This window comes from Tachypleus tridentatus, chromosome 3 (genome assembly GCF_004210375.1).
Source record: "Tachypleus tridentatus isolate NWPU-2018 chromosome 3, ASM421037v1, whole genome shotgun sequence".
Classification (NCBI taxonomy): Eukaryota; Metazoa; Arthropoda; class Merostomata; order Xiphosura; family Limulidae; genus Tachypleus; species Tachypleus tridentatus.
Genome location: NC_134827.1, coordinates 93,300,475 through 93,315,747, shown reverse-complemented (window position 1 = coordinate 93,315,747; position 15,273 = coordinate 93,300,475). Strand labels below are relative to the sequence as shown.

Sequence of the window (15,273 nt, the reverse complement as noted above, 5' to 3'; positions counted from 1 at the left end):
ATCAAATATTCCATAAATGTACACTTCAGGATAAATTCTGCATATTATCTCAACTGGATTTAGCATATGATGGACATAGTGTGGTTGAAATGCTATTGTACACTTTTCTTGAAAAACCATAAGTAACTGGATAAAGAATATAGAGTTAAAGGTAAAATAAACATAATGTTTCTAAAAAGTGTAATTAATTAAACTCATAAATCAGAGAGGGTGAAGTAGAATATTAAAAGTCAGTTGTGTTTAATAGGAAAGAATGCAACTGATTAGAATTACAATATTTTGTTAAAATGCATTTTCATGGTGTTAAATATTTTTTTCATAAGTGGACCTCAATGGTTTTTTTTTGTATTTTTAAGGCTAAACAGGAAGCATTAAACTTGCAGGATGAACTGGTGAAATCAGCTAAATCACCAAATCAGTCATTAGCTTCTGAAGCAGTAATAAGAAGATTAGAAGAGGAAAAGAAACAGAATTGGTACAAATATCAACAAGCCCAAGAAGAAATGGATAGATTGAAAGATAAACTTCAGGTTTGTGGCATTTTGCTTCTTGTTACCTTGCTACAGTAGACCATAATGTCCTCAATATATACCACCCATTATTACTTGAGTATATATGCCTGCTGAGTTTAGTTTTAAAATTTCCCACTTAATTCCCATCAGTTGTTGTATTTTCTACTTCAACACTGGTATTTTTGAAGGACAAAAATTGTGAGAAAATAACGTTATGACTAGTTCTTTTCTAGTTTTTACCATGGTAACCAACAAAGTTAAATAATTCATTAAATCTCATTGGAATAATCATAGAAAGCTTGTATTATAGGGTATGTGTACATTAAAAACTTTTAGTACATAAGTAAGTTATTTTTTTATTCTTGATTGAACTTATAGTTTAAACATTTGTAAAAAAAAATATATTTGGATCAATTAACTGTAACCAGAGAGATCATGTTCTTTTGCTTTGCTGTGCTTCACCTGCAGAATAAGCTAGGCCTAATACTGCACATTTAAGCATGGTTTATCAGGTGTGTGATGTTTTATCCATTTCCCTAATTTCTTATGATCCTTATCTTTATTGCATCAAAGTTCTTCCTCTCCATATCCCCAGATATTAGGGATTCATGCTGAATAATTTGCTTCACAGTTGATTGAGGGTGCCAGCATGCCTTGCATTTTATGAACTTGTTTACAATTGTTTGTCAGCAGGATGACTGCCATGGGGTTAGTTTTTACATGTGTGGTGGTCCCAGATTTTCGTATTTGTTGAACCCATGCTCAATTTTCATGGCTTTAATTTACCCATACTTCTCTATAGTATTTATCTACTATATATATCTTCTTTAACAAGGTGACCCACAGAGACCCTAAAGGTTTTTTTGAGAGAAAGCCTCCCTTATTACCTCCATGTTTGCTAAATTGTCATCTTTGGCTCTTGTCTTACACATATGGATTTTCTGTTTTATTTACCACTTCCTTATCTTAGCAATTGACCTTTTTTCTTAGGCAGTATAAGTTTGATCATGTATCTAAGACTTTGGAATCAAGTTTAGAATCTGTGCATCAACACTACATTTTCATCTTTGGTTACAAGTTTGTTGCAGTTGGAGCCAATACAAAGCTTTATTCCTTTTTCCTGTCCTAGTTTTTTTCAACCTTTACATATTCTTTCTTCCAAGAGTTTCTCATTTCATCATATTATTTGACATAGATGGGCATGTTGGCAACACTAAAGGTGATTACCCAGTGGGTTGTGGTCAGGCGGGTGCTCAGTTGCATGAATTTCTTCCCCTTTAGCAGTCTATCATCACAGATCTATTAGTTCTTTAGATTTTATCAGAGGGAATTGTTCTACAATTTCTTACCATCCTACTTTACCTCAGATACCTGTTTTCTTCCCCATGCCTTTTGATCCTACTGCCAACTAATATATATCAGAGGTAATATAAGACCTTCTATATCAACAGGCTATCAAACCTGTTCATCTCCTTTCTCCAAACTGTTTATTGTCCCAAAGAAATTTGTAGACTGACAACCTGTAATAGATTTATCCCCTGCTCAATCAGTTTCTCAGTCTGCTCCATTTCACCATAGAATTCTATCTCAACCTGAGTTGGTCCTGTTTGCATATCCCAAAATCTCGTCAATCTTGACTCTGTTTTTGGTTTATTCACTATAGGATCATTTATGAATTTCATACATTGTCCTTTGGACTTACTTCAAACCAATATGTTTTTTATCTTGTGGTCAAAGCATTCACTTGTTACTTACATGCCTTCATGTTGTGCTTTTATCATATGTAAAAGACTGGCTACTGTTATTTCATTACAAACAGGAGTCCACTCATCACACCCAACAGCTGCTCCTGGAGGTGGCTCAAGTGAGCTGGTTAATCAAGTTGGAGAAGTCATTCCTGTGTCTACCCAGTATCTTGTCCATACGAGTGTTTTTCTTCAACACCCATTTCAGTCAAACACATCCTTCCTCTCTTCAATTTCTTACACTAGAGTTTTCAGTTCTCCATGCTCTTACTGATTTTTCTATTAGAGATTGCAAATTTATGTTGCTTTTCATATGGTAGCCCTTGTCCCCTTAGGTTGGGCTCTTTACAACCACTGGAATCTCACAAGGGGTCCTTTGCTGACTCTTATTACCCTTCCTCCTACCCTAATCAATTATCTGTGTTGATGGTTGAACAGGCATACTGCTTCCTTTTTCTTGCCCAGATTTACACATCTTCATGGATGCATCCTTTTAGGGATTGGGGTGTGGGTTGATTGTAAAGAAGTTTTGAGGAACAGGTCTTAAACTAAAAGGTCTTATCATATCAACATCCTGGACTTTTTCACTGTATGTTGTGCTTTTGTTCATTTTCTCCATCTGGTCAGAAATCATCTGGTAATGATTCATTCTGATAATTCCAAATGGGTTTCTTATCTCAATTACCAAAGCTACAACTATTATTGATCCCTCAGTATTCATACTTTGGATCTCCTTTTTTAGGCCACATGCTACATATTCATATCATTGCATGCTATGTTCTGGATGCTTTCAGTCTTGTCATAGATTAACTTTCCTGTCTATTCAATGGAGTTGTTTCTCAGTTTTTCTTGTTTTTCACTGGTAGGGTACTTGTGTTGATACTTTTGCCATGTGCCTGAACCTTAAATTGCCTCTGTTATGGTATATGTCTTTTCTTTCATCAGGTGATTTCAGTCATCTTTTTCACTCCATGTTGATTCCTTTGATTGCTCCTTACTGGCCAACTCAACTGTGGTTTCCTTGGCGACTTAAGCTCCAACTTACCTTCATTATCTTTTTCTCTGACTCCATCACTTCTTTTTCAACCTCACTCACTGGTGCTTCATCCAGCCCTTCCTGTCCTCCAACTTTAAGCTTGGATTCTTTCCAGTCATTCTTCAGACTTCAGTCAGACTCTGAGTAAGTTAGTTTTTATTCATCTTTATTTCTTCTTCACAGATAGCCATCGAGTAGCTTTGTGTGAAATTAAAAAAAATATATATATTTCTTTTTAGGGGCCTTTTCCCCTTTTTTATTATTACTTATTCATTGCTTGGATCTCACTATTTGGTGAGTGGTGTCTGGTCAGGTATTCTTTAACATGACCAAATCCACACTGTAAAGCCATACTGACTTGCATGACCATGCAATGCACATTACAGAGATGGAGTGTTTCACAAGATTGCTTGTAGGTTTATCCTTATGTTTGAATTGCTTAATAAATTAGTCTATCTTGGACCATACTCACTCATGGAATGCATGGGTAAAACAAAATAATGTAACTGCCCCTCCTGAACCATACTTATCCATGGACTGCACGAGTAAAACAAAATAGGATACCAGCCCATCTCTGCCATGTCTTGTATTGAATAATTCAGTTTTGTCTGCCTTTAAAAAATGGGGTTTTGAGGTCACCAATTGCATTGTTTCAGGTGTTGTCATTCTTTTGGACTCTCTGTTACTTCCACCCCCTTTTCTTCTAATTTACTTTCAGAGTTCGTACCACTTTTCAGTTCCAAGCCACTGTAGTGGTGGAACATGGAGGCATCTTCCTGAATGTGATAATAATATAAAAACTAAATACAGATATGATTATAAAGCTGTTCAGTTTGAAACTAGGGCAGTGGTGTGTTCTTTGGATAGATGATATGATATCCTCTAACATGTAACAAATAGAAATGGGAGTGAGCCATCAAAATTGCAGTTCATCCCTTTGATTGCAATCCTTCATCCAACCCCCACATGGTTGTTAGATCCCAGTGGCTAGGTTTTGAATTTAGAATTGAACCAATCAACATAAGTCTTCACATTTGCATTACAGATGTCTATATTTCTCTTTCATTTATACCCTTGTTACTCTGTCAGTGTTGTGGATCATGATGGAGGTACTTGCAGATTATTAGTTCTTTCCCTTTCATTGTCCCTTGATGCTTATTGTTCTGAGGATGCTACTGAGTTTGAGGCAATTTCAGTGAATTTCAATTTGAGGGAGATGGTGTACATTACAAAGATACCTTTGTAACACCAGACGTCAGGTTTTCGTATCGATCTATCACTTTCTTATATTAACATTTACTCCATTTATTGGTCTTGAAATTTCTTGTTTTGCACTGGCCTTTAAATTAAAATGATCCTCTTTTCTACCCTCTCATGGATGTTGGTCTCTGGTAGTGTGGTTGTTAATGTAGTTGACTTGCCAGGTATGGTCCATTGAACTCCAACCATTCTACACCTAGGACACATCCTTTTAATTTTCCTCACTTCTAAATTCTCTTGGATAGACTTGCATAAATATTATATAGCTCAGATTCCAATCTGCCCTTAGTTCTCTTCCACTTGAATGTGCTCCTTTGTTTTTTAAACCATATGTGTAACATCTTTCTGTCATGGACAAAGAGTATACCTGGTTCAAGTGTGGTTCCCAACATTATATTTTAGAATCTGTTTGTCTCCTCTTAGGTAGTATCCTATTGATACTTTTGAAGGATGTTGCTTGATCGTACATTCCACCTGATCGTTGTGGGATTCTGGCTACTTATGGGAGTGGAGGTAATGTACAATATTGGAAGTTATCATTTTTTTATACTGAAAATGTATTTCAGGTAGGTACTAATCTCCATTCACACTTTCCACCCTTTCTCCACACTGAAAACTGGTGCTTCAGCTAAAACTCAGTGATAGTTTGGTAGAATTGAATAGGAGTTGTGTGCATTGTGAGAGTATGCCACATTCTTATTGGTGGAAGGTTAAAGCATGATGATTTTCATGAGAGATGCACTGAAATCAATCAGTTCTAATGGAGGGAAGATAAATGGCTTGTGACATGCATAAAAAAATGTTTTTTTCATATAGAAAACAGCATTGGACAAGAATAGCTATTTATGTAAGAGAAGGTAAATACCTATAGGAAATACATCTTCAGTATGGAGAAATTATAACTTTCCACATAGATAAAATAATTGTTTCATGAGAGGATTGTGTTTATTATTAGCTAATTTTGATAATTTTAAAGAATTAAGCAAATATTTGTCAGGTGTTGGAAGAAGACCATCAAATTGAAAAGAAGACACTACAAAAGGAGATTGATCAGTTTAAATCTCACATTAAAGAAGTAAGTAAACAGAACTTAATGAATAATTATTATTAGACTTGATTTTAGAATACTACTCTCAAAGTATGCAACAAAACGATGAAAACATGGTGTAATCTTTTAAATATGCTTTTATAACTACAATTTCAAACTTCAGAAAACAAATGAGTTTACTAGAGGAAGAACATGTGATTTTTCAACAATATTCATATTTCCTTACATTACAGTTTTACTGGATTTGATATTACTATATGTAGTATTCTAAGCTAATTTTATAAATTATTAACATACTGTTTTCATTTGTATTTTTGTTAAACATTCCATTTCCTCTATTATTTTCTTTACCCTAACACTAACTATAGCAAAATCATCAATGTACAGCCAATTGAAAAATTCAAAAATATGAATAATGCCATTGTCTTTCTCACTATATTGACTACAGTACTGATCAGAAAGACCCAAGTTTCTTGTCTTAAGAGTTCAACTTTTTCACACATTCTTTGTTTTAATTATATCGTTTTATTGTTCAGCCTTGTATGACTGGAATGGTTATTCAAGCCTTGAAAACAATAAATCACACTAGTATTCCAGTAACCATTTCCCATAAAGCTAAGATGGACACCTCATAATTGTGAAGTTTCATGTCACATAAGCTTTAACTATAATAAATTTAGACATTTTACTAAAGTTTTATTAAACTAAGCAGAGAAGTCTTTTATTCTTAAATATTAGTTACATTTGCTAACAAATATATAACAATAAATAAACTGTAGATAAAACAAGGATTTGTAGCACTCGCTGTGTATTCAAGTGGTTTGAACACAGACCTTCTTCAATTAACTTGATTGAGTCTTACAAGTTTGGGTGTTCAAACAAAATTTGTGTGGCTTTTTAAGTAAGTTTGTTACTCTAAACAGTATGTATCAGTTGCTAGAATGAAATGCTCTAACTTTACCAGAATTTATCTGGCTTTCTGAATAGGTTAAATTATTTTATAATTCAGAGCAGTAACGTATGATAATCACATCTCAGTTCTGCTAATGGATGGTTATGGCTGGAAAACATGTAAGATATATGTAGAAAATAATTTGATTTTTCTATTGGTTATAAAAATTTGTCAGCTATGTAAAGTTTGTTGGCAAACAGCCTCAAAATTCAAAGGAAGAAGATATTATCTAGGTCGAGAGTTTCAGAGTTTAGATTTTTACTTAAAATTGTGTAGCCCATAAAAAATAACTTGCTGTAGTATCCAACCAATTAGAAATATGGCTCGAGCCATTTTTACATATATAAATATGAGCTCAGATAAGTCATATGACACAGAAAAGTTTGGGAATTTCAGTATTTCTGTTTTTATATTTCAGGCCCACTTGTGTGGATGGATGGATATTGATACTTTTACTCATAAAGCAGAGAAAAACGTTTCGACTTTTTTAGGTCATTTTCAGTTTAACCTGAAGATGACCAAGAAAGGTCAAAACGTTGTTCTCTGCTTTCTTAGCAAAAATTTTAATACCCATGCCGGCCGTCTTGAGATACATTTTTTACTTCAAGTGGGTTTCTCATCATCATGAATTATTTCTGTTTTTGAAATGAAAAGTTACAACTATGATGATATCCAAATTTGAACTATAAACTGTTTTTAATTCCTATTTTATTAACGTACAAAGTTGTTTACTTAAGTGTTAAATGTAACTGTGTAAGTCATGATGTGTGTAAGATATATGATACAAAGGGTTAACTCACTCAAGAACTGGATACAAAGGGTTAACTCACTCAAGATTTTTTTTAACATTAACAAGAACACTTGTGTTTTTTACAGCTTGAAAAACAGAATTCTGAACATGAATCAAGCATTTCTTCATACAAAGCTTTGCTGACTACAATGAATGTACAGATTACCAGCTTGGAGTCTAAGCTTTCTAAAACTGAAGAGCAGGCTAACCAACAAAAAACAGCTGCTGCACAAATGAGGTAATGTTATTTGCTAGTGGCTTAAAATGCGTGCATACACTAAAACATGTAATAAGAGTAGCATGACATTAATTCACAGGAACTACCTAATAAGCTTATCAAATGAAGCCATTAATAAAATAATTGAACACCCCCCCCCCCATCTAATTTTTTATCAGTAGAATTCTTAAGAAAATTAAATATTTCTTTTCAGTATTGGGACCTTTATATATTTCATTCCGCTTTTGTTAAAAACAAGTTTTTGCTCCACCTGTCCAACAAAAGGCTACTTCTGCTAGTATATACGTAAAAGTAATAAAAATAATTTTGCAAACATTAAGTATGATGTAGGGAAGGATAATGCCAAGAAGTATGGAAAGAAGTTAAGGATGAATACACAAAACCATACAAAAATCACTACATCTTTTTTATAATTTTTATCTACAACTATAATGTTGAATCCTTGTCAGTTTCATGAGTTCTTGTTTGAATAAAAACATCTAAGCTGAATAGTGCTGTACAGTCTAATAAGATTCTCTCTGTTACTTACTATAATTAGATTGTCTCGGTTGCTTGCTATAATAAGATTGTCTCGGTTGCTTGCTATAATACGATTGTCTCGGTTGCTTGCTATAATACGATTGTCTCGGTTGCTTGCTATAATACGATTGTCTCGGTTGCTTGCTATAATAAGATTGTCTCGGTTGCTTGCTATAATAAGATTGTCTCGGTTGCTTGCTATAATAAGATTGTCTCGGTTGCTTGCTATAATTAGATTGTCTCGGTTACCTGCTATAATTAGATTGTCTCGGTTACTTGCTATAATTAGATTGTCTCGGTTACTTACCAGTTCCATATCTAGGGATTTTTTCATAGTTTCTCTGTTCCCCCCTACTTTGTTTCCATAACTTTTGTTGTCCCTACATCATAATTAATTTTTGCAAAATATTTTTTTGTTACTTTTCCCCTCTCTTTTAAGTAATTTCATTGAAGTAAGTTGATAAGTGGGCTGTGTTTTTTATTCATATAATTCTTTGGTAGTATATATTGTTAATATTAAACCAGTAAGTATGTTATAACATAAGGTTTTATATTATCTTTAAATTGCACCCCTTTATTGTAAAAGAAAATATTTAAAACAGCAGGTCTTGCTGTCACGTGATTTGCTTGCAGTCATAAAGTCTAAACTTTATGTTATATGTGATACTGTGAGAACAGAATAAAGACTATTGGCATTCAAGGTAATATTGATGTTTCACCTGTCTTTTGTTAGCATCTGGAAAATTTCCAAGAAATGCACGATGAAGAATTTTACATTCTAATATTTCTAAGCTTGAAGTCAGCCACGCCCACTTGCAAGGTCAAAGCTTTGTTGCTACGTGACAACTAGAAGTTGAATGACAAGCATAAAAAAACAATATCACTATTCAGTTATAGCGTGAAGAAACATCTAGCAGTATACAGATTTGTAGCATGAGATAGAAAAGAAACTGTTGTTTTTTTAAAGTGTAGCTAGTGTTTGGCAAGTGTTTCTTGCCTTATATGTATTAATTTACTCAACTGTTAGATTTCATTTAGCTTTTATGTTTATTTATATTTTGATTAATTATGTAATGTTTATTTTTATAACTGCACATTTGAAAAAGCTATGATTGTATACATTTAACTCAATGTAGTTTGACTTGTGAAAATGTCTAAGCAAAATAGCATCATTCACGTGAGCAAGTGTGAGTGAAAGAGTTTGTGGGATGACCTTTGCCCTGTAATAATTATTACGACCGTGGGGTCACATTGACAGGAAGAGGTTATCATATGCCTGCATGAAAAAAAACGACAAAGAGTTAGAAAGGAAAATTAAAATAAACTATAAGTGAAAAGATAAAGATGTGAAATTATATATATGATGAAGATGATGATTTCAAAAGATTTAAAATATAAGTACATATTTCTGGTTCTTAAGTTTAATCATCTCACTGCACTATATGTTAGTGATAATATCTAGAGGTAATGATATAATACAGAAAATTGAAAATAAAATATAAACATTTACTTTAAAATACATTTATTCATTTAGCGACCTCTAGAAATTATACAAATATAATTTGAAAACTATAAGATAATAAATAGTATTTCTGTACTCAAAATGAAAATCACATTGCCTGTGAACTGTTCTGATTCTGAGTACTTATAACTACATTAAGTAATGAATATTTTATTATAAATAGTAGAAAAAATAAAAAATAAATGTTTTTTTTTAAATTACATAATCTTAGGATTGTGCAAGAGGAATTTAAAAATATTTTATTGACTAGTTTCATTTTTCTAAGGAACTTCAGGAGAGTTGCATACCTACTTACAACATAAGTAGGGTGTAGTTATAAGATTAAAGACAGGTCAGTTTGTGCTGATACCTAGTGACCAAAATGAAATGGTTATTTAAGAAACATAGAAATGATATATGATTATAAACTGAACTTACATATAAATAGTAGTTTTCCTTTTTATTATTTCCCTACAAAAATAACGTGTGGTAGAAGAATAGAATAATAATACTGTTAAACAAGATGTGAAATGCTTCATGACAGTTAGGCACTCAAATAAGGCCATAACAGAAAGTTAGCAGGTATTTGTAAACATCATAGAGTAATAGATTGAATGTGAAGGCCATTATTTTCATAGCCCATCCCTACATACTAACTACTGTCATGCTCAGTGATAGTTTGTTCCCAAGTTCTTTTGAAATGCTTTTCTTTCATACTAAAGCCCTTGCAAAAACCTAACTCTTCTCCTACTCTAGTCAAAAGAAAAAAATAAACACTTTGGTTATGTAGATTGTTCACCATTTTTCACTTTAGCAACACTTCAGTCATTTTGAGAATCTCACAAGCAATGAAATACTTGGTAATGACATTCAGGTGCTCAAATAGGGCTATAACTTAACTATAGCAGTTATTTGTAAGCATTATAGAGGAATAGAATGAATAGGGCAGCAATTATTTTCTCAGCCCATCCATCCATACCGAGCATTACCATGCATGTGGGAACTGGAGCAACTATATTCTGCAAATAGATAGATAGATATATAATTTTACATTCAATTCATATGTGCTAATAAATAAGTTAAATTAAGTTATTTATGTACCTATTTAGAAAAAAGAAAATGGTATGAACTTTATTTTCAAAGGGTTTTAGTTGAACAAGCAGAACAGTCTCTAGAAATGCTTCATAAGAAACTGGCAACCAAAGATGAAGAAAGTCACCACACTGGTCAACAGTTCAAAGAACTTCAAAAGGAGATTGGTTAGTTAAAGTTATCTATTCTTCAAAGTATCATCATTAGAGTAATCTTTCCTGATTTACAAAAATGTTAAATAACAGCTGAATCAATTTTAAACTATGAAAAGAATATTAAAAGTAGAGTTTTATTAGCTATGTTGGTTGTTGTAATCTTCCCTTGTTTGGTGGATAAGTACTTGTTACTTTTTCAAAAAAAAGATTTTATTATAACAAAGTAAATATATCTTTATAAGAGTTTATATCCTTGGATTTTAATTGACTTTCAGGTGTTTTAATCAGTTTACCCCACTTTTGTCATTTGAGATGCAATAAATATCTGTGTTTACTTATTCTTAATGAAACCTTTGATGGCTATAAAAGTCTTTACTTTCATTCTTTTTCCTTATTACTTAGTTTATTTTTTAATCTTGCAATGTGCCAAATTCTTTTTAAAAACATATAAACTTGAAAGTAAACCTATATTTATTAACCAAAAATGTTATTTGAAAATTGCCAATAATGTAGTTGTGATACTGTAATTATCCAATAAAAATTCTATGGAAATATGAAGGCTTTCCAGCACTTCTATTGTGGAAAAATAATTTAGACTTCATTATCAGCGTTATCTGGAGTTACATGGTAAAATGGACTTCATGGAAATTTTACAGACAGGTGTAGAAATTCCCATTTGTTTTTAGTCAATTATCAATTTTTGTTTATTTAACCATATTTTAGTTTATGAAACCACAGTGTTTTTAGAAGTAGGATTCTCTAGAAAAACTTATTTTTTCAGTAGAGCCTTTGTAATCATTATATTATTCATTACCTTTTCATAGTGAGCAAGTTACTAATGTCACTTCTGTGAAGGAAAGGTGGGAGGAGTATAGTTGTTGGAGCTTTGACTGTTATTACCAGTCACAAGTTATATATTTTATGTTGAGAAATGCAGTGGCAAGTGGAGTACACAGGCCACTAACTCAATGAAGTTTATGGTTAAAGCAAAGAATCTTACTCTTAGACTATGATTCAAACACTGAAACGTTTTTTTTTTTATATCAAAATATTCTGTTATGTCCAAAGTAATTAAATATCTTGGAACAAATCAATCTCTCATTTGGGCTTGTCTGACTCACTTTTGGCAGCATGCTATGGAACAGGAAGCTAGATTCTTACTAACTTCTCCACTGCACTGACAATTCTTTCTGTTTTGGGAATGTGGGCATCTCTCAAATTCCTGAAGCCTTTGGGAGGAGCACACAAAAGATCCTTTTAACTGTCTTTATGTGATCAAGGGATTATAAATATCGATTCACTTAGTCAGAATCATTCTTTGATCTCAAGGGGTTGTTAAGTTGGGACACTACTGAGATATGGGTTCTTCTGCCACTACCTCATCCAGAGTTCCATCTCTTCACAAATTCCTCACTTCAGGAATAAGATGTATATACCATACCAGGAATTCTGGAGTATATGCATGAATGACAAGATTTTCCGACACAATATTTTAGTCCTTGCTTTTCAAAAAGCATTGCATCATGGTTTGAGCTTATTAAGGGGAGTATCTTCAGGCTTCACTTTGACAATTCCTTGATGATGTTTTGCATTTTCCATATAAGAGGCAGTTGGTCAGATCTTGTTTTTTACATCATGGATCTCCTTTCTCAGGAACACTCCTATCATATCACCCTACTAGCTTGCCATGTTCCACAGGTGGTGACTGCAGTAGCAGATAAATTGTCTAAAACCCAAACAGATTTTTCCCAACAGAATAGACACTGTATTGCAAAATTATGTTGGATTGGTTCTCATTTTGCAACACTGATGATCGGTGGGTTTGCTACTCATTGAAACACCCAACTAGTGGAAATTTAGTCTCTATCACCTCATCTTTTAGACTTTAGCAATGGATGCATTCCATCAGGACAAGATGGGATTACAACTGTAAGCCTTCCTTTCAATTCAAATGTAACCCAAGGTACTAACTATGATTTGTTCTAACCCATTGTTGGGTCCTGTTGATACCATCAAATTGGCAGCTACATCCTGGTTTATATTCTGCAGTACCTTCTGAAGTGTCCACTTCTTCTTTGGCTACATCTGTCTCTATTTTTACTTAGTCCTGCAATGGATATTTATCAGTGGAAATGATACAACTACCAGCAATGGTGTATCGAAAGAAGGTTACCCCCCCCCACACTTTTGAACAGAAGTGCCAACCATATGAGTTATGAGTTATTTTGGACTGAGCTCTATGGCAAGAGATCTTGCATCTGCCACAATCACCCTGTATATGTTGGTCTTATCAACTACTGTTCAATACTCATGACAAAATTTGAGTCACTGTGGGTCCTTTGTCCCAGACATCCATTACAGTTACCTAACTGGTATATTAAGGTGGCATTACATGCATTTTCTCAACACCTGTTTGAGATCCTTAATCTCATATCTCATGTATCATCTTCACCTGAAGGTTTATTTTTTTAATTTTGCTGACCTACATACATCACCAGTTGGAATAGTTTACTTTGATTGTCCACAGGACATCTACATCCTCAGACTGATCCTCTTACCTAAAAACCTGTCATGCAGGGAAGGGAATAAATCATTTTCACCTATTTTTCTGATCACTATTTCTCATTAAACATAATGATTTAAATCTGATTAGTAATGTAGTTAATGTAATTGGGTATAAATCATGGGAAACTGATCCACAACTCTCTTATTCTGGGCTCTCTTTGAAGGTGAGGAATCTTCTGCAAATCATGTTTAATCACATTCATCACATTTCTATGTTCCTAATAGCCCAATTGAATTACCTGCAGAAAGACATTGTGCAGACTGGTACGTGGATCTGCCCTAATAGTTTTATCTCACATTATTTAAATGATCTGACAGTATATTCATCTGAGGGTTTTAGAGTACCCTCCATAGCTATCTTAACCACTTTTGCTAGATTATATAGAGGGAGGTGAGTATTTTTCTTCCTATATTTCAGGGTCTCTATCCTCATTTTCCCAGAATCCCATTCTCTGAGAAGTGTTGCCCAGGTATGTTGCATGCCTTTATCAAACAAATTCTGTTCTAGCAACCACTAATTCAATATACTTTATCTAAGTTACAACAACCTGTAGAAATGGGGTGTTTCATAAGACAATCTACAGGCTGAATGGGTTATATTACTGTACTTTGTTAGATCACCACTCAAGGACTATCATGATTAAACCAAAGGGGATTTTGTTCATCCCTGCTGATCATTGGAATGAATAAATTGAAGTTGGTTCACTTTTAAAAATTTAGGGAACTTGGTTCACCTATTGCTCCATAATGTACACCTCCAAACGTTTGCTAATGGAGCTAGAGAATCCTTGCTACACCTGTTTTCCAATTGGTGGGATGATGAACAGAGTCTCTTCTTCCAAACCATTAATTTCCTTCACTCTTGAAAAAGAGGGCAAAGTTGGAGCCATCCTACCTGGGTCCCTAGATGTCAGTAGGAAAGACACCAGTCTACATGGAAACTTACTCATAATACTAGTTTAGCATTGATGTTTGGCTATCCATTTGGGCTGAATGTGGCCTTTCTTTTTGATCCATATTGGTTCAGTACATTGTTCGTGGAAAATGATCTGTTGTCTCTAAATGCTGTGTAGTCCCATCCTCGGTCTGTGGTTGAGTACAGTTTGTTGCACATTCTCGACATAATTCCGAGGCAAGTGGAATTTACTTTACTCACATGTTTAAGGAGTGAGGATGAGTATCTATAATTCCAGACAAAACAAGTTCTGTTTCTTTAGTTGGGTAAGACATACAGGATTCCATTATTCCAAGTTTGGTGTATTGCCTTTTGGACCTTTTCATGTCAAGGAGGAGGTTTGTCCATTTCAGTGTTGCTTACTTCCTCATTGTGATTCTGGTAGCTTGGAATGCATCACTGTGGCTACATGTTGAGATCCACTGTATATTGAGGTCCCATTGTCCCAGTCACCAAAATGAGATATAGGGACCATGGCCCTATAATTTAAACCCCAAGCAGTGGAACCATGGCTATTTGATTGGGGTCTAGACAGTAGTGATGATAAATCATGTAAAATTCCACCCACGGGTGAATTAAGTTCTGGGTAAACAGCCTACCTGTTCTGAATGTACTGTGGTTCCTCTCCTACTAGGGTCCCAATCTTCGATTGACACACCCATAATTTATGTAGATGCTTTCTGTATGAATAATGTTCTTTCTGGCCCCATCTTCTTTCTGATTATGGTATTCTAGCTGTAATGTGAGATTAGGTATGTATATTTGAAAGTTAACAGTTTCTTAAATTGAAATTGTAATACTTATCTCTATCACAGTATGCTGCCCTTCCTGCCCTGCTGTAAATGAAAAGGTTATCATGACCACAAACTGAGTAAGGGTCAACAAAAGTGTTAACGTTATTTGAA

General features: G+C 33.8%; 1 protein-coding gene across 4 annotated transcripts in view; it reads left to right on the top strand.

Annotated features, from left to right (window-relative positions):
• Positions 1 to 15,273, top strand: part of LOC143247486 (uncharacterized) — a 105,728-nt gene that overhangs the window by 73,156 nt on the left and 17,299 nt on the right. For all 4 annotated transcript variants that reach the window (XM_076495711.1, XM_076495710.1, XM_076495712.1 and 1 more), the window contains exons 15-18: positions 357 to 530; positions 5,551 to 5,628; positions 7,430 to 7,581; positions 10,745 to 10,860. In XM_076495711.1, the coding sequence (XP_076351826.1) occupies positions 357 to 530; positions 5,551 to 5,628; positions 7,430 to 7,581; positions 10,745 to 10,860 (520 nt within the window). The remainder of the gene's footprint in view (positions 1 to 356; positions 531 to 5,550; positions 5,629 to 7,429; positions 7,582 to 10,744; positions 10,861 to 15,273) is intronic.